The following is a 20,716-nucleotide window of genomic DNA, read 5'->3' on the forward strand; positions in this document are numbered from 1 at the left end:
CTAATTTTTCATGCGTCACACTGGTATAGCCCTTTAAGTTGATTTTAGCTGCTGACGAAGTCAAATTATTATTTAATATTGCTAAGTGGTTCACTCTTTACATAATTCCATTATTTACATCATACAATGCAACTCCTCCATGCTGAAAGTCTTATTTAATTTTCTATCTTCACGCGATTAGCTTTACGCCATATAAATCCAAATAAATTAAATTATGACTCTTAGGTAAAAATTAGTGAATCCTAAAATTCGTTATCACGGTAGATATACACTTTTGAATATAATAAACGTTTCGGAATTTTTCTCTCTAACGTTTGTGTTAGTGATGTATAAGCTCTAAAATTGGGTGATTGCAAGAAGTTCCGAAAAGTTTGAGGCTGGAGTTTTGTAAGGCCATCTTACTCCGACAGCAGATGATTTGAGATTTTGTTTTGTGTAAAATGTTTTGGGCGTTTCAATACTATCAAGTCTTCCAACTCCACCAGTCTTTTTGAATTTTGCAATAGGCGTTTGGGCAAGAATAACGTTACCATTGATAACTGTATTTAAAGTGTTGCGTACGTGAACTAGTTTTTTTGACTGCTCAAAATTGAGACATTTGAATTTTTTGCAACTGTTAATCAAAATTGATTTGTTGTTAAGATTAAAAACTTAACAAAATATATATAAGAATTTATTTTCGCTACTTTTGGTTGCAGTTTCCTCAACCTCAAAGCATCTCTCTGCACAATTTTTTTTGTTCACTGTTTATCATCTTAACTAATGTACATAAAATGGACAATTATGTTGCTAATGTTATGTCAGCGTTATTTGTTGTGATCCCTATTTAGTCTGGTACAATAGTTTCTTCATTGATATTCTATTATCAACTCCACTCAGTTGAATTAAAGTTAAAGCAATTCAACTTCCAATCAACCAAACTTTTTTTTGGTATTACAAACTTCAACTACATATTTGCGAAGTTTCGTTAATGTTGCCAACATATAAACTGAACATTTGATACATAAGTATATAATCAAACAATTGAAATCAAAATTGCAGACTCATAAATTTTTTCGTTTTAGGTAAAGAATCGTTCGGTTGTTTTCTTTCACGGAATAAGATGAAGGAAGATTACCACAAACGCTCCGTTTCCTTGCTGACTGTAAAAAAGTATGTTCCTAGAAATAGAAGATTGGGGTTTTTTATTCTTCGAGGGCCTATATTTTATTTTTACTGTTTCCAAATGGTATGTTGCCTCGTCACGGATTTTACTCCATGAGCCCAACATTTTCAGCCTCTCAATATATTTGTTTCAGTTAAAATATTTTGACTCTCTAAGGAACCGCACGGGGACAAAAGTTGAAATCTGTAATGCCACAATATGTTGAATTTCGACTACGCTTCAATCGGAATTTTTTTGACGGATTGAGTTGTTATCGATAATACCGAATTTCAAAACTTCACCAAAAAGCAGTTGAGCTGAAATTATATCTTAAGATTTCTCCGCACCAAAGTATTGAGACAAACGGGGATTGTAGAACTATTTTTTAGAGCTTCGACCATAGCGTTAGGGGTATTTGTTTGTATTTATGGCATCTTCGCTGTTCGACTTCTGAATGCAATAAAGCTTCTGATACCTCCTAAAGTTGCCTTTCAGGTTCTTAGTTTCTAACGGGTAATCCAAGTATATATCGATAGCTTTTTTTGACAGATCACGCGTGTGTCGTGTCAAGCTGTTATTTTTGCTCAGTATTGTTTGGCATGAAAAAAGACGTATGCCTGAACAATGTTTACAAATCGTTCAACTTTATAACGAAGATTCACATTCTGTGAAGAATTCGTTGAATTTTACAACGAAAATTCACGCTTTGTGAAGAATGTGTTTCAGGCGCTTCACTCAACTTATGGTCAAGAGAATCGGTCTACTTAGCGTACTATTCGCAACACCATCACCCTTCTTGAGACTCAGCATTCATTAGTGAATAATATTCAACTGATTAGACCACGTCCAGCTCGCAAAGAAGAAAATATAGCAGCAGTAGCTGAGAGTGTAAGAGAAGACCTTCGTGAGTCGCTTCGGCGCCCTTCGCATCAACTTGGGCTGTCGTATGGAAAGACTTGGTGCATTTTACTTTAAGATCTTTAATGAAAATGGTAAAAAAATACAGCTTGTGCAAAAAGTCAAGCCGCTCGACCTTCTCAACCGGCATCGCTTCGCTCTTGGAAAGTTCCAAGAAGATACGATGTTTTCGGGCCAAATTTTGTTCAGCGATGATGCTCATTTCTTACTCAATGGGTATGTATACAAGAAAAATTCAAGATATTCAAGAGCTGCCATTGCATCCAGAAAAAAACAACGGTTTGATGTGGTTTGTGGACCGGTGAATCTATACGGTCTATATTGTTTTAAAAATGATGCCGTTGGGAACATTTGGTTTCAACAAGACGGCGCCACTTCCCACATACATATAGCTTCAGTCAATGAATTTATTGAGAGAACACTACGGTGAGCACATAATTTTACGTTTTGGGCCGGTCGATTGGTCACCAAGATCGTCTGATACCACATCGTTAAATTTTTTGTCTTTTGCCTGTCATTAGTCGAAATGTTAAATTTTAAGTTTCTGTGTTTATTTTTTAAAAAAGTAGGAAACCTCGAAATGGATCACCATTAGTTTTCCCGCTGTGTATATCATGCAAAGCGGACGGTATAAATGATTACATTATTATATATATAAGTTTTTAACCCAAAATTTGAGGGACTCCATACTTAAAGGCAGGAACCAAGAAGGGAAATATTTCTTTCATTTTTTGGCTACAAATCATAGTAAGCCAAGTGAAACATTATGTTTTAAAGTTATTGAGAATGATAAAAATCTGTTATAAAATAATGTAAATCTGGCATCACTATATTTCTTACACCTTTTATACTGTTCTTATGTATATTATATTCAATAAAGTCAGTCGTCATCTTACATTGAAACTGCGTGTACGTAACTCTGTTCCACAGGGTATGGGCCTATTGCTCAACAAGTTATTTGCCTATTGCTAAAAGTAAATCCATTTGAATTTAATTTTATTTAAAAGAAAATGGCGGCAGGTGCTCTTAGGTTTGCTTTTGAAAAACTTCGCAGACGTGAAAATTTCGATTATTGGAAGCGGAATGCGAAATCGTATTTGGTCCTAAAAAATTGCTGGAAAGTAACGGAGAACGGTTTATCCGAAAATTCAACGGAAAAAGATCGCGACAGCAATGAACGGGCACTGGCGGAGATTACGCTCATGGTGGAGCCGAGTAATTTTTCGCATATTGCAAACGCAGTGATTGCAAAGGATGCATGGGATTCGTTAATGGCCGCGTATGAAGACAGTGGTTTAACTCGCAAGGTAGAGCTTTTAAAGAAGCTGGTGCAGTTAAGGCTGGAACAGTTTCAATCCGTACAGGATTATGTGAACGAGATGGTCATGACGTCAATCAAGTTGCAAAATACAGGTCTGGACGTAGGTGATAAACTGGAGGCATCATTATTGATTGCTGGGTTGCCTAATGAGTACCAAGCACTCGCTATGGCTGTGGAGAATTCAAAAGCGAAATTAACTGTCAATAGCGTTAAAAGTTTGTTGTTTCAACGCATTATATTCGAAGAATTTCCAACAGAAAAAGAATGACAAAAGTTCTGATCGGAAAAAGTTTCGTTGTTTCAATTGTGGTCGGGAAGGCCGTATGCGTAAAAAGTGTCGCAGGTCTCCGAAATCAAAGAAAGTAAATGAGAATGAAGGTAGAAGCAGGACGGCAATGTTTTCAAATTCGCTGTTAGCATTCTCAGAGCGGCGAAAATGTATGGTACGTTGACTCCGGCGCAACGTCACATATGACAAACGATCTGAAGTTACTTTCGAAGTTGAGAGCAGCAGAGCATAATTAAGTAATTTTACCTAACAGAGAGCGAGTTCCTGTTAACAGCGTAGGCGAAGTCACCCTGGTTTTAAATGTAAACAGACAAAAAGTCGAAACAAATATTCGAAATGTCGAATATGTTTCCAGTCTTTGCGCGAATCTTTTGTCGGTTCGGCAAATAACAAAACAAAACAAAAAGGTGATGTTCGAGGGGAATGTATTATACATACATTGATGCGAAAAATAGATTAATTGCAAAAGCGTATGCAGAAAATGGTTTGTACAAATTAGATTGTGCTAAAATTCCAGTTGGGAATGCAATGACAACTATTGGTAATTTTGAACTGTGGCATCGAAGGTTAGGACACATTTGCAAAAACAGCATGAAGTAGGTACAGAATTCAACGCTTTGAGTTAATTACAATAGTGCAAGTGAAAAATAATATATTGTATGTTGTAAAGGTAAGCAAACTAGAATAACAACTAAATCAGCTGGTATTCGTGCTAAAAATTGTTTGGACGTTGTACATTCAGACGTGCTTGGTCCAATCAGCACAAAATCGTTCAGCGGTGCAAGATTTTTGTTGGTGTTTGTTGATGATTTTTCAAGAAAGGTATTTGCTATACCGATTGTATCCGAATCAGACGTATTTGAAAAATTTAAGCAATTTAAAAGCGAAGTAGAAACACAATGTGATCGTAAAAAAAAGTGCTCAGAACAGATAATGGCACTGAATATTGTAATTCTCAATTTATAAAATTTTTGCGTGAATGTGGTATTGTTCACCAAAAGACAGCTCCATATACGCCCGAGCGGGGTGGCTGAGCGGATGAATCGTACGTTAATTGAACGTGTGAGATGCATGTAGCTGGATTCTGGCCTAGGAAACATATTTTGGGCAGAAGTTGCAAATACAGCAGCGTACTTAGGTATTCCACAGCGCACAAAGCCAAATCTAATAGTTGATATTACTAATGAAAGCAAAGCGAATGACATTAACAATTCAGGGGAGCTGAATGAGAGCGAATTGTGTGATGTCAGTATATCTTCGGAAAGTGAATACGATACTCCTGATGATAGCGAGGTAGCTGATCAGTGTGGCGAAAAGTATGCAGTTCGTCGATCAGAGCGTATTGCTAACAAGGCTAAAAAGAGCTTATTGTTAAGCGTGGTGTCTGATGCTAAAGATCCTGAGAATCTTGAAGAGGCATTGAATAGTCCAGAGGCAGATGACTGGAAACGCGCAATGAAAGAGGAGATAGAATCTCATAAGACAAACAGAACTTGGGTGCTTACGAAATTGCCTGAAGGTAAAAGAGCAATAAGTTCGAAGTGGGGTTTTAAAACTGAGCGCAATGCTGAAGGTGCACTGGTTCGTTATGAAGCAAGGCTCGTGGTTAAAGGTTGCTCACAGAAACAATGCGTTGACTATTCGGAAACATTTTCACCGGTAGTCAGATACAATTCATTACAATTTTATTTACTGTGGCGGCGAAGCATGATTTGTCGGTGCATCAGTTAGATCCGGTAACTGCATTTTGAAACGGTGAATTTCAAGAAGAAGTGTTCATGAAACAGCCTGAGGGTTATAATGACAATTCTGGCAGAGTTTTTCGTCTACTAAAATCGTTGTATGGTTTAAAACAAGCAAGCAAAGTTTGAAACGATAAATTAAATGAGGTACTAATTAGTCTGGGACTAATTCGGAGCGAAGTCGATCAATGTATTGTAACGGGGTTTCGTCCATAGCTGAGGTATGCTCAGCCGCTCCAGGGTCAGTCTTGGGACCCACGAACCCTTAGCAAAAAAAGAGACATATTTTATCCTCGTAAAGTTATATCCACACCCCCACTCCTTATGCGGACAGCCAGACCAGCGTGATGAAAACGAACGGGATTGATGAGCCAGGCGTTGACGCTTGTTGAGGCTGGCACGGTGATGAAAATGAACGAGATTGGCAAGCCAGGCGTTGACGCTTGTTGAAGCTGGCACGGTGATGAAAACGAACGGGATTGATGAGCCAGGCGTTGACGCTTGTTGAGGCTGGCACGGTGATGAAAATGAACGGAATTGGTAAGCCAGGCGTTGACGCTTGTTGCGACTGGCACGCTGATGAAAACGAACGGAATTTATGAGCCAGGCGTTGACGCTTGTTGCGACTGGCACGGTGATGACAATGCACGGGATTCTCCCTGCTTACTGCTGTTTTCCTGCGCGATGTTGGGCGACCGTCCGGTTCGGCGAGCTGGAGCAAAAGATCGCATTTGGTGTAAAGTGCTTGCTTTTATAGCAGCATCGCGCAGCTTTCGTCACCGTAGCGAGGTAAGTTGTATGTGTATGATGCGTTAGTACGTATGGTGGAAAGCTCTAGCAGCTTTCATCATCGTACTGAGGTAAGTTGTGTGCGTAGTCAATGCGGTGAAGTTTAGTACGTATGGTAGTATGGTAAGGGTACATGATGTACTGTGGAGCGAAGTTGACGTAAATTATTGTAAGGTGGTAAAAGCCACGTTACAGTATTTAATTTGTGTGCGTGAGTGCAGCATGATATACGTAGCAATTTACGTGGACGATGTTCTGGTGTTGATGTGACAAAAATGTGGTGTTGATGACAAAAAGGCTACGCAGCGGATTAAGAACGAGTTGTCTTCAAAATTCAAAATGAGGGACATGGGTTCAGCGTCGTCCGTACTTGGCGTGAGAGTTCAGCGCGTTGGGGTTAAAAAGTTAATTAAACTTGACCAGTCTGAATATAGGTATTTTCAGTGTACTAAAACGGTTTGGAATGGACGATTTTAATGCGGTAGCTACGCCACTAGATTTTTCGCAAAAGCTAACATTAGAAATGTGTCCAAAAACTGAAGGAGAAAAGAAAGAGATGGAAAAGGTTCCATATATGGAGGCAGTGGGTAGTCTGTTGTATACAGCACAAAATACCCGGCCTGATATCAGCTTCGCAGTCAATTTGTTGAGTCGTTCCTCACAAAACCCCGGCAAAGGTCATTGGCTCGCACTGAAGCGAGTAATAAGGTATTTGAAGGGTACAGTCAACAAAGGCATCGTGTTTCGGAAATCAGCTGAAAATTTAACTGGTTATTGTGATGCTGACTGATCAAAGGCGATCAACTTCTGGTTACGTGATTATAATGCAAGGTGCAGCTATATCTTGGTCATCGCACAGACAGCGAACAGTAGCATTATCATCAACGAGCATTATTATCAAGCGATTTGGTTACATCGGCTAGAGTCGGAACTAGTTCATGGTGGTACAGAAGGAATAAAAATGTACTGTCATAACAAGAGCGCTATTTACATTGTTCGGAACAATAACTTTTCTCCCCGAACTAAACACGTGGGCATCAAGGCGAAGTTTATATGGGAGAAGTTACAAGATAAGTCATTGCGGTTGGAATATATTTCAACAAGCGAAATGTTAGCAGATGGTTTAACAAAGGCTATACCTGCAGTTAAGAAAAAATTTATTAATGTTAAATTAGGCTTAAGTAAAGTCATATATATTTTAACATAATTTTTTATTTAACTAATATATTATTAGTGTTGTCAGATGTTCCATTAAAGGGAAGTGTTATAAAATAATGTAAATCTGGCATCACTGTATTTCTTACTCCTTTTGTACTGTTCTTATGTATATTATATTCAATAAAGTCAGTCGTCATCATACATTGAAACTGCGTGTACGTAACTCTGTTCAACAAAATCATTATATTGGATACAATGCAGCATATTATATATCCAATCTTACAATTTAACAGATTAACATATATTTATTGTTTTACTATTGAAAAATGTGGAGTTGTTTTTTTGTTGCAAATTGCACGTAAATCCGATCTAAGAAATTGCGTTTTATTTCTCAACATAGTATGATCAAGCGATGCTGCAAGATCATTGACCTTTCAAAACCAATTTTCATAGAGGTCAAACTTCTAATTTCTCCGATACTTCCGCTCTGCAAATGACTTTAAAGTGAGCAGAGGGTTTAGCTCTTACCTTACTACTCTTTACTGCTCTCGTGGATTGCTTCCTATGTTTTAATACTTTTTCAATAGTACGGTTATATGTTTTTCAGAAATAGGCAGACATATGACCTACGTACATTTCTGTTTGTATTTAACGATATGTTGGTAACGGTTAAGTGACTCGTATCTTGCAACACTTTGCGGACTAATGCGCAAAAGATGTTCTCGCATTTCAATCCAAACATATACTCAGAGCTTGCAAGATATTTTTTTTATTGTTGTAGAAAAAATTCTTATTTAATATATGAAATTGTTTTTTAACTGTTTTGCTAAGTTTGTTCTTTTCTTCTTTTTCGTTAAGAAAAACTAAACGCAAAGGAGAATTTTATCTACGATATTGTTCCTACAGAACTTATCAAAGACAAAATAGATTCATCTATTACTGTTGTCCCTCTAGAAGCGAATGATAGTGACACCAGATCTGCTAAAATCGGAGTTTTAACACAGAAACAACCAAGGCAAACGTATCAAAGCAGTATGATAATTTCACCACATTCAAAAATATTTCGTGATCTAATAAAAATAAGTGGTTCTGACATTAGCGATACTGAAAAAAAATCTTACTGTAGTCCTATAAATACACCCAGTAAAAGTGAAGACATCAAGGATAAGAACGAATATGATGGTATTTTATCTACAGTCCTAACGAATATCAATACTGGTGATGTTTCAACAAGAACTAACGTACTCGGATATAATCGAATAAATTTCAATGAAGTCGTCTGTGAGGATGAACTAAATGGTTCAAAAAGTAATGAAATTCCAGGTTTAGTTTGCTTACCGCCGAGTAAAATACCGGTTCCCAACATTCGACAAACAAAATGTGCTTCCTGGTCTGGATCAGATTTAACAGCAGCGTTATCACTGGTGGGAACAGGTTCGTACTCCGTCACAACAACAATTCAGGAATCCGAGTTGACAAGAAATAATGAAAAAAATTGGGAGAACTGTACAAAACGAACATCCAATGATGTTAGAGGCGCTAACGTAAATCAAAGCACAACTTTGACGGATTTAACACCAGGTTTGTGAAACAACGTTTATTAGCAAATGTCGTTTGTTAACGTTTTCATGATAGGCATGATTTATTTACTGTATCCGAATGAAGAGATATCATCACATTATTCTCCTCTAAATCCAAATATGAAAACATATTTTTAAATTTATTCGACTCCTAAATTTTCAATATCTTCTTATTTGGCTTACGCATCATTAAAGTTTTAGTAATTCAATTTTAATTTTACGTAAGAAAAACTCGTAAATAATTTTAAAAAATACGAAATTGGCACATTGACGGGCATTAAGAACAAGTAATGTTCAAAGATTTACACTATATATTTTTGTAATTTTTAGAACATCAGATGTTATATAATTTTACTTTTTCTGCTTTTTCGCACCTTTAATTATGTTGCGGCTATAACAGCATATGCCGTCTATCTCAAAATAATCCCACTTAGCCAAATACACTTGTGCCAACGTTCCATTCTTCGAAACAATTAGTCAATATCCGGATAAGCGTAGGGATTTACGTTTAATGTTTTCAATTGATTCAAAACGGATTCCTCCGATCGGTCATTTTAGTTTTCTGAATTGCCAGAAGTCAGGCGAAGACGGTGGTTGCGACACGATCTGTCCTTGTTGACAGTTATCGCCTGTAATAATTCGTTTCATGACATCCTGCTAGTCGAAAAGCATTGGCAGTCTTGGACGTGGTTCATGGTCAACGCGTTTTCGACCCTTTTTGAATAATTTGTACCAATCAGCGACAAACAATTATTACCAAATGTCATTAAAAAATTCTGAGAGTTTCAACATCAGAAATTTGATTCAGTACCTAAAATTTATTGGAACTTCTTTGTTGAATAATTTCATTTATCGTAAAAATCGCCGAATGCACTTTATACATATAATTCAGAACAACAAGCGCATACTAAACACTAATGATTAGTTTGATATGCGATTTGGTATAGATGTCACTGACTACACAGAAAAAAATATTTGGACGAAATTTAAATAAATAACAGAACAAATTAAAAAACCATGGGCCTTTTGATTCGATTACGCAAATTTTTGTGTGCAAAAAGTATTTTTAAGAATTATAAACGTTAGCTCATAATCAAGTAAAAACAATTAAATGACGAATAATTACACGACTCCCTTCACAACTTCGTAGATACTAAATCTGCAAGTCGTATAATAAATGGAAAAACAAATTCAACGTAAATAAGAAAAACACGTTAGCTTTGTGTGTACACCGACACCCTGCACAAGAGCATTTCTTATAGCAGGATCAAACGACGTCAAGTGGTCCATGAAAAGTTCGAAAAATTACCGATTTTGAAAATTAGCAGTTCATTAGGATGGGGATAAGACACATGATATAAATATTTCGTCAAAAATATACTTTTTATTAAAGTTATTAAAGGTTGAAATTTAGTGCACTATAAAAGTTGTAAAATTATTTTCTCATAAGCTACTAGAGATAAATCGATGAAATTTTGTGAAAGTTAGTGCTACGTTATAGATATTATTTCACGATCCATTTGTTTACATAATAATATTTTACATAATTTTTTGTTAAACAATTGAAATTTTTCATGTGTTTTTCACGCTAAAGAAAACTGAAAACTATGTCACACAACGCGGAAAATATTAACTTTTAATAATCTGCAAAAAAAATTTTGTTCATTCATACCATTCCAAAGACCCCTACCCCCTACCGCTCTTAAAACGTATAACACATTCATCGTTGCGCAATGTGGTTATGCTTTTCTTGGGGCACAGATATCGGGAGCTTACGAGCGCTTTGCTCAACGATGGATGTACGTTTTAAGAGCGAAAGGGGAACAAATTTTTTTTATTTCAAGATAATTCAAGCAAACGAAATTCCCTTTGGAAAGCCCAAAAGTCCATGAAGCCACCAATTGCAAAATGCCTATACGAGACTTGGATAGAAATTCGGTTCGAAGTGTCGACGAAAAGGCTAATTATTGGGCAAATCACCTAGAAAAGTTATTTAAAACTAGTTGCCAATAGAACAACTTTCAGCTGTCAATCTTACCCGACATAGCTAAGTCGCTCGAGGCTTTTAAAACTTCACCTTCCGAAATTATTAGATCCATAAAAGAACTTAATCCAAAAAAGTCACTAGGGCAGTATAATATTACCGCAAAAATGCCAATTAAGTTACCAAATATTGCTGTAGAGGTGCTCTCTTTGCTCTTCAATGCAATTCTTAGTTTTGGATACTATCCAATTTCACGTAAAAACTCGCAGATTATCTTGATAGACTTAATACAGGCGTCTTCATGCAGACCAATCAGTCGTCTACCCTGTCTTTTTAAAATATTTGAAAAAATGTTACCATCAAAGGTATTTCTTTTCCTCCACGAAAATAATATTGGGTAGTCGAAAAAGACTTTTCGTATTTTGTCAATAGATGTCGTTGCAGTCGTATATCTCCAGTGCTACCAATCTCATTGTGTCATACCATATAGTGTTGGAAAGGTGAGATTTTCAGCTTCATTTAACAAAAAAACAATTCGGGAAAGTTGAAAAAAAGTTACAGCTGTTCAAAAGTGGGTGAAAAAGAAATGAAGAAACTCATTATATAGTATTTTGAAATATTTGTATAAAAAAGGGAAGAATGCCACGCAAGCCACCGATGACATTCGTAAAGTTTACGGAGAGGCTGCTGTATCAGTTCGTGTAGCACCACAATGGTTCGCTCTCTTCCATTCTGGAAATTTCGAAATTTCGTTTTACACAGATGAAATAATGTCTCTAGAGGAACAATGGCAAAAAGTGGTCAATCAAAATGGTACATATTTGTTTATTTCTAAACCTGGGAAAGACTTAACACAGCCGCACATAGGTTTCTGCTAGTGCATACTGCGGCTAAAAATATAAGGAGTTGTCGCAGGACAATGACATTTGGTACATCATTGTTTTGGATTCCAATCAAGAAAAAAATTAAAAAATCAAAATCACGCCCCCCTTTTTACGCCCACCTCCCATATAAGGTGAAACTTAATTTTTGACCTACAGCACTGATTTTTGGTACATAGCATTTTTATGACATTATATATGTTGGTGTTAAATTTCAATAATATCCGCCCACTTTTACGCCCACCTCCCATACAAACTAAATTCTCTTTTATCAAGTCTCTTTTAGCAACTTTTTTACATCTTCGTGACATTCTAATTTTTTTAATTTTATTTTAGTAGTAGAAAAATGTTTATGTACGGACCCGAAGACATTAATAAGTAATGCATCACATCTTCGTTAGTGGATATGCGTCCAATTCTTCTGGAATGATACATCCTATAGTTCCTGTAATCCTTGTTATATATATATTGCATACTTTTGGGCGGTAACTTGCCATTTTAGAGTATCTCATTGTTTTTTTCAAGGGGGGCAATTTGGGGCAGCTGAATTTTGTTTTATCATTTAGCTGAGACTTCAGGCTTTAATTCGGTGTATGTATGTCGACAGCGGTAGACAGCGCTAAAAAGATACACCACTTTGAATTTGAAGAACATTGAAATTTTGACGTCCAAATTATGTTGTTCCACAATATTTTTTATGCATTATTTTTTTTTAATGGATTTCGATGCAAACTTTTTCTTTGATACATATTATAAATGAAAAGCAATAATAAAGTTGAATTTCAATAGTTGTTTTATTGTATCAATGATTTGACTTTTGAGTAAATTTTTTGCTAATTTTGATGTTTTCCACATTCACCAACTTTGGGCAGTTCTGGACAAAAAATTAATGCAGATAGAATCCTAATACTTTGGGAAAATAATGTATAGATAGTTGGTAACAAACTGTGAAATTTTCATTCAAATCAGACAACATGCCATTTTTGAATTTCAGCCACGGAAATACCAATGTGCGCCGTCTTCACACATACCAATCAGTTTTCTACCCTGTCTTTCCAAAATATTTGAAAAAGTGTTACTATCAAAGATGACTCCTTTCCTCCACGAAAATAATATAATACCAACGCACCAATTCGGGTTTCGTGAAAAACATAACACTATAGAGCAAAAAAATAGAAATACTAACTCATTGAGGAAAGCATTTGAGCACACAAAGTACTGTCCAGCTATATTTCTAGACGTAGCTAATGCGTTTGATAAGGTGTGGCATGAAGGCCATTTATATAAGATTAAAAATATTCTACCTTTAAAATTGTATAAAACATTGGAGTCTTATTTAAAAAATAGACAATTTATGGTAAAAGTGGGAGATTTCATATCTGATGAACGACAAATAAGGGCTGGTGTACCCCAGGGCAGTGTTTTAGGCCCAACACTATACATCATATATACAGCAGATCTTCCAACAGCTAATAATGTATTAACTTCAACTTTTGCGGATGACACAGCTATAGTGAGCCGTAACAAATGCCAAATTTTAGCATCACGAATATTAGCGAAGCATTTAAGTTCTGTCGAAGTATTGCTAGCCAACTGGCGTATAAATGTGAATGAACAAAAGTGTAAGCATGTTACATTGTGCATTGTAAAAATGAACAATATTTTAGTATCCCAAGCGAATGAAGTAACTTATATTGGTATTCACCTAGATGGAAGACTTACGTAGAGAAAACATATATCTAGTAAAATAACTTTCATGAAGATAAAGCTGCAAATATAAATTGGCTTTTAAATAAAATTCCAAACTTACCCTAGACAACAAAGTGTTTTTAAATAATGCCGTCATAAAGCCGATTTGGATGTATGGCATTCAACTGTGGGGTACGACCTGTTCAACTTATATTGATGTAATACAAAGCTCCAATTACAAGTGCTTAGAACAATCATGTGTTCACCATGGTACATGCGTAATGAAAATATCCATAAAGACCTTGGTATTTCTATGGTAAAGAAAGAAGTAGAATTCAGCAGAATTAAATATATATCTAAACTCCGAGATTACCCAAACCCTTTGGCTAATGCATTGGTACATTTCTGCGATCAAACAAGCCTTAAAAGAATGGATATGCCTGCGTACTAAGGAACACCAAAGAGCTCAATCACTTGCTTGAGCTTGTCCAGTTTTTTAATAGATTTAAAATTTTATAACTTATTGTTAGATGTTGAAATGCAGTCTTGGCTGTAACAACGTACATATACTTGGAACTCTGAAGTATTTAAAATTAAATCGTATTGTAACTGAACTTTTTATATACCTACACATTTTCTCATTCTTGTTCTAACCATTGAAGAATAAACACATATTTTAACAAAAAGTTTAACAAAATTTAACAGGTTATGGGCCCAGGTCCAAATTCCTGCGGTTCGAGTGATAAAGTTAATATAAAATGAGTTCGTCTCTATTTAATATAGAAATATTGGTTGAGTCTAATTATGACTCATGGAGCATCCATGTAAAAAGTGTACTTGTGCACCAACAGTTATGGGCAGTAACGTCAGGAGAAGCAAGGGGTCCAGAAGGAGCTGTGGAGGACAAAGCAGTAGTTATCTGGAAGGCCAAGGATGAAAAGGCGGCTGCAACTTTGATGTTGAGCATTGCACCGACGCAGATATCTCACGTAAAGGATTGTAAGACGTCAAATGGGACATGGAATACTCTACGTGAGATTCATAGACTAAAAGGGCCGGTGCGAAAGGTGACCTTGTTTAATCGTCTTCTTGGGATGCGTATGAGCAATGGTGAATGTGTGCAGAAATATTTTTGCGATTTCACGTCAGCTGCAGAAAAGCTTGAAGAGATTGGAGTTAATTTACAAGATGAGTTCTGTGTAATAATGTTACTCGCCACCCTGCCGAAATCATTTGAGAATTTGGTTGTGGCATTAGAATCTTGAGATGAGCTACCAAAACTAAGTGCTGTGAAGATAAAGTTGATCGAAGAGGGTGAGCGACGAAAGTGTATCAGTTCGGGACACCCCTTAGGTAATGTGCAAGCGTTTATGATGCCCGAAAGTGCATGCGATAAAAATAATGGCAAAACTGTACATTCAAACATGCAAAATAACACTAGCAGAATAATGAATTATAAATTGGCTTTTAAATAAAATTCCAAACTTACCCTAGACAACAAAGTGTTTTTAAATAATGCCGTCATAAAGCCGATTTGGATGTATGGCATTCAACTGTGGGGTACGACCTGTTCAACTTATATTGATGTAATACAAAGCTCCAATTACAAGTGCTTAGAACAATCATGTGTTCACCATGGTACATGCGTAATGAAAATATCCATAAAGACCTTGGTATTTCTATGGTAAAGAAAGAAGTAGAATACAGCAGAATTAAATATATATCTAAACTCCGAGATTACCCAAACCCTTTGGCTAATGCATTGGTACATTCCTGCGATCAAACAAGCCTTAAAAGAATGGATATGCCTGCGTACTAAGGAACACCAAAGAGCTCAATCACTTGCTTGAGCTTGTCTAGTTTTTTAATAGATTTAAAATTTTATAACTTATTGTTAGATGTTGAAATGCAGTCTTGGCTGTAACAACGTACATATACATGGAACTCTGAAGTATTTAAAATTAAATCGTATTGTAACTGAACTTTTTATATACCTACACATTTTCTCATTCTTGTTCTAACCATTGAAGAATAAACACATATTTTAACAAAAAGTTTAACAAAATTTAACATTAGGCTTTTAAAGCAAAACGCAGATTCAATACATAAAAAGATATTGCAAAAAAAAAACAAAATTTGTTTATTTATTTATTATTATAAATACAAAAAACACAGAGCCGTAACTAGGGCGTGGCGAAGGTGGCACCCGCCACGGGCGCAACAGTCGCAGAGGCGCAATGTAGGTTGAGCCTACATACGCCTGACGAAATATCGGTTGCTGAGCGTCCGAAAGAGCTACCGTCTGAAACTGGCGCGTCACCCACGGCGGGCGAAACAAGAGACATAGGGCGCGAACGGACCGAAAAAACTGCAGCGCCAGAGCCAGGTGCCATTTGAAAAACAAAAATTGGTAGTATTTCCGGTCAAAGCGCAACTCACTCAGGTCGAGCACAGATGAATAGTGACGGAGAGATTGCAAAATGTAAATGCAAGAATAAATAGATTGCTGCCACAATTAACCATATACCGAGAGACTTTCTTCACAAAAATTTTGCAATCATCAATTGTGACAGCTGAACAATTGCAAGTAACACCAGATTTCCAATATACTCGAAAACGACCAAAGAAAATGATGCCGGAGAAAAAGCGAAAGATGAATCTCCATCTATAAGTGCCCAAACTCATTTCAAAGCAGGATTGATCCAAGTTCTTGATCTTATGATTGCCCAAATGAATACCCGGTTCATCGCTTTAAATGAAGTTGCCGATGATTTCGCATTTTTGAGCGGTCAAGCAATTGTGAACACCAGTGTTACTCAACTAACCAAAATAGCGGCAGATCTCGCTATCAAATATCCTGATGACTTGGATCCGCATGAATTTTCATCAGAAATTGAGAGTTTCAAATTTCAAGCAACGACGCTGATGAGTGAAGCCAAAGACATGAACCATTTGAATGTATTAGAAAAAATATTCGATCTGTCGCTCGAGGATGTATATCCGAACATAACAACGGCACTGAGAATATTCTTATGCATGCCTGTTACGACGGCTACTTGCGAGCGTTCTTTTAGTAAGCTAAAACTCATCAAATCTTATCTTCGTTCCTCTTTAGGCCAGGAACGGTTGGCGGTTGGTAAGGGCGCAAGCAAGGTTGTTGCCACAGGCGCTGAAGCAGCTAGTTCCGGCTCTGAAAAAACAGGCCGAAAATGCAGTTTTTCAGTCGATGTGTGAGAGCTCGCATTGCCGTGGTGAAGAGTGATCCATCGTCGGCAGATGGTTTTCCTGATTTCTTGAATGATAACTGGCAAACAAATGGTTGTTCACAACTCAGAATTTACTGTTACGTTGTTCTAATGGTATTGTTGCGTGTTCAGCTTTTCCAAAAACACAAGAGCCGTTTTTTGAACGATGGACAAGTTGAGTGGGTTCAAACATGAACAATTTTTTTAAAATCTAATGTTCATGCAATGCTCCATTAATGCATATACATAATTATCTTAATCTCACAATAAGTCACCTGTCGATCTTGCAATATCAGTTTGCGCACAGCATCAATAGTGGTTGATCTACGACTTTGATTGAACTTACCATACAATAGAGGTCCTTGATGGAGCTTCATCGTTAAAAATTTAATTAAGTTCATTAATTTACTGATGCTGAGTTAGTCATCGTCGAAAGTTGTAAAAAATAATCGCACGAACATGTTCGAGATTTTATTCTATTTTTTGGCCCAGATATTTTAAGTTACAGTAAACCACGCAAATAGCGCTGGTATGCCAAAACGTACTGACAATGTAAAACATTAAAAATGTCAAACTTTAAGATAACGTTGTGAGTTGTGAGATTGCAACACAATCGAGTACTGAATTTATATACATATGTATATCTTTTAAGATAAAGTTTAACAAACAAATTTTCGAAAGTATTTCCTTTTCTGAAAAGGTTTGGTTTTTTTTTATAACTGGGTGTATTCGTATTTCATTTAAATTTAGCAGTATTATTAAGATGTACTCAGTGTAGACATAAGCTTTATTATCTCCAATAGTTCATTATTTTAAATAAATATATACATATATATATACATATATATTTTTTTCAGCTTTACGAAAAAGACGGGAGTCGCAGAAATATCTGACTGATCCTGGCCAATTAAACCTGCGATTTGCAATTCCACATTCTCGTCATACTAGTCGGTAAAGAGTCTGATTTTAATCATTCTCGAAACTAAATTTAATGATGCTTACTTGTTCTTTTTACAGAAAATGTGGGGTGCCAACCATTTTGCTGGGACATTTTGAAGATAATTCATCAGATAACAGTGAAGAGCTTCAAGTTTTTAAGCAATCTACCAGGAATAACGAAAATAATGTTAAAGTTAATGTCCAAAATTTAAATTCCATTAAACATCAACAATCTCAGAGTCAAATGCAAAATCAAGAAATACGTCAGAATGAGGAACAGTTGTTGTACAATGTGGTTACAGAACTTAAATTATCTGATAAAAAACGTAATGATATTATACCGCCACCTGGTGCTCCAAAACTAGAAAATAGTGCCCGCTTGCGTCGATATAAACATAATGTAGATTAGTCTCGAAAATTGTACCTAGCTACTATATTTATCATAAGTATTTGAACATATAGAAAATACTCCTTTAGCCGTGGTTTTTACTCGCTAGGCATTTGCTTAAGTTAAACTATGGGTATTAACAGTTGTCTATAATCTAAAGCAAAAAACGAATGCCATGGTTTAACAATTAAATTAATAAAATACTTGGCAATTGTTTTCAAAGAAATTGTTTTAAATATTATTCTGAAGCTTAAAACGGATAGGGTAAGGAAATATATTGACTAATAGAAAAAAATTGTAAGTTGTTCCAATAAAGGCAAAGTTATGAATAACTGTTTAATGTTTTTATTTTTTCGTTTTATGCTACTAAACGGCAATAAATGTCGAAGATTTTTCCCATGTTTATTATGTGTATTTTATAACCTGATCTCACAAATTCATATATTACGTATAAGATGGTGAAATGCAATGTTTAAAATTTATAGGATTTATTTAAGTAATTAACTCTGCTACGTCATCCTTCGTCAAAACGACGAAGGATGATTTTAAATTCGTTTGAAAAAAGGTATTTCTTATTTGTTTTCTTCCGATTTTTCGAAATAAAAATAAATGAATACATTTTGGGTTTGTTTTTTCCTACAGAATTTTTTTATAGCGTAATAAATAAGTCGTATTCAATTGACGAAGGATGGCCGTAGTGTACAAAAAATAACGATGACGTTCAAGGGTTAATGAGGCTGTACGCCAATCTGCAACTTTTTTCTTTTTGAAGAAAACCTTACACCTTTTTGTCCCAAATTATCCGTAATTTGTAATGAAGATTGAAATATAAGTGTTTAATTTGTTAATTATTTAGTTGTGTGTTTTAATTTTTTTAAAAGTGAATTATTATGTGTGTGCATTGCTTTAATTTTTAGCAAGCGTAAGTAATAATAATAATAAAAAACCAAAATAATGAAAATCACTAATAAAATATTAAGTAAGCGATATCTCCGTCGTTTAGTAAGAAGCGAATACATAAAAAGTAGATGCCTATAAAAATTTAGAAGTGAAGGGGTTTCTCCCGGTGTCCAATGCAGGAAATAAAAGTAGAAAAAAGATATAATGTTTCTGATGAATATAATATACAGAATTTTACTTTCAATAAAGAATTGAAAGAATGGTAAATAAATACTGTTCACACCAAATGAACACATCCCTGCTGTTTAAATGAGTTAAGCATCCACCCCCTATACCCGGTAAAACTGGCGCATCCTAATGCTACATCGCAATTCACCACAGCTGATGACTACAACACATCTCACCACACCCACTAAACAAAAGGGATAGACAGCAGGATAGGAAACATGATTCGTTCTAAGCAATTCGACAGGTCAATTCGCTACCAACTTTCGCTTCTACACTGCGCCGCGTCAACATCTTGCTCCTCTAACGCGATCGTTCAGTTCAACCTCGCTCCGCGGCATCTCGATCACCAGCATCGGTAAACTATTTCTTGGATTTGAAATCTCACCGCTTATCCTCGATATGTATAACTAACTTTATAAAATATAAATTTATGTTTTAAATAAACGTTAAAAGTATTGTGCATTTTAGATCCATACGCATTTTATTTATCAGTCGTGAAAGTGATTAGAATAGATTACTTTTGTTTGCTAATTTGGCAGTAAAGTGTTCATGGCCCTTCGAGCCTTAAAGAAAGGCACTATAGATTAATAGCCAAAACGAAAAAAAGTAGAAACAAAAGAAAGTGCGCAGTGCAAGATACTAAAAAATATTATATACATTCGTGCTCACACAAAAAAATATATAAAGATTCACGATAGTGGAGAGAAAAGGTGAAGTGACAGAAACAAAAACATACATAATATCCATTAAATATACATATGTATATGAACTAGTGTGGGGACAAAATAAAAAAGTATAAAAAAAAAACAAAAAAACAAAGAACGAATAGACAAAGTGCAGTGAAACGAAACAAACGGACGTGAAACCTCCAAACTAAAAATATATACAAACAATAAACATACAAATGAGCGCGAAATGTAATTACAAAACATAAATCGCGCGCGAAAGGTAAAAGCCCTAAACAATAACACAAACAAAAAAACGAAACAAACAAAGTGTGATAACGATAGTGAAGTCAAACAATATCCAGTGCAGTGCGGTAGAAGTGCAGTGACACAAACAAAAAAATGCATAAAACAATGAGCTGACAAATATGTGAACAGAGTGGAAAAAAAAAACAAAGTGCAACAGCAAACAGTTCCAAAAAACAAAAATAAAACACACAAACCGGGCGCGAAACCACCAAAATAATAATATATAAATACAACAAACATTCGGGCGCGAACTTAAAACATAAACTTACATACAAACAACAATACGCACAAGAAGTCAGGCAGCTGGACGACCGTGGAAGAAGACCAAAGGAATTGGCAAGAAAAGGGGCATATGCATACATACATACGTTAACCCCAAATCAGAGTGAGCGTATTAATTTCATTTCATATTTAATATATGCACAAATATACATACATACGTATAGTACGATTTTCCTAGTTAAAACTTAGCGAAAATCGGTACCCAAACTGGTTTAATTTACGGCTCACTATACTGTAAAATTCAAATTACCGCATTTTAATCTAG

The 20,716-nt window shown here is 35.7% G+C and overlaps 1 protein-coding gene across 2 annotated transcripts in view; it reads left to right on the forward strand.

Annotated features, from left to right (window-relative positions):
* The window catches only part of LOC120779430 (tau-tubulin kinase homolog Asator-like), a 306,464-nt gene extending 288,065 nt beyond the window's left edge, over positions 1-18,399 (forward strand). For both annotated transcript variants that reach the window (XM_040111663.1, XM_040111664.1), the window contains exons 5-7: positions 8,220-8,942; positions 17,598-17,691; positions 17,758-18,399. In XM_040111663.1, the coding sequence (XP_039967597.1) occupies positions 8,220-8,942; positions 17,598-17,691; positions 17,758-18,088 (1,148 nt within the window). In that variant the 3' untranslated portion in view covers positions 18,089-18,399. The remainder of the gene's footprint in view (positions 1-8,219; positions 8,943-17,597; positions 17,692-17,757) is intronic.
* Positions 18,400-20,716: the final 2,317 nt, after the last annotated feature.

This window comes from Bactrocera tryoni, unplaced genomic scaffold, assembly GCF_016617805.1.
Source record: "Bactrocera tryoni isolate S06 unplaced genomic scaffold, CSIRO_BtryS06_freeze2 scaffold_11, whole genome shotgun sequence".
Lineage (NCBI taxonomy): Eukaryota > Metazoa > Arthropoda > Insecta > Diptera > Tephritidae > Bactrocera > Bactrocera tryoni.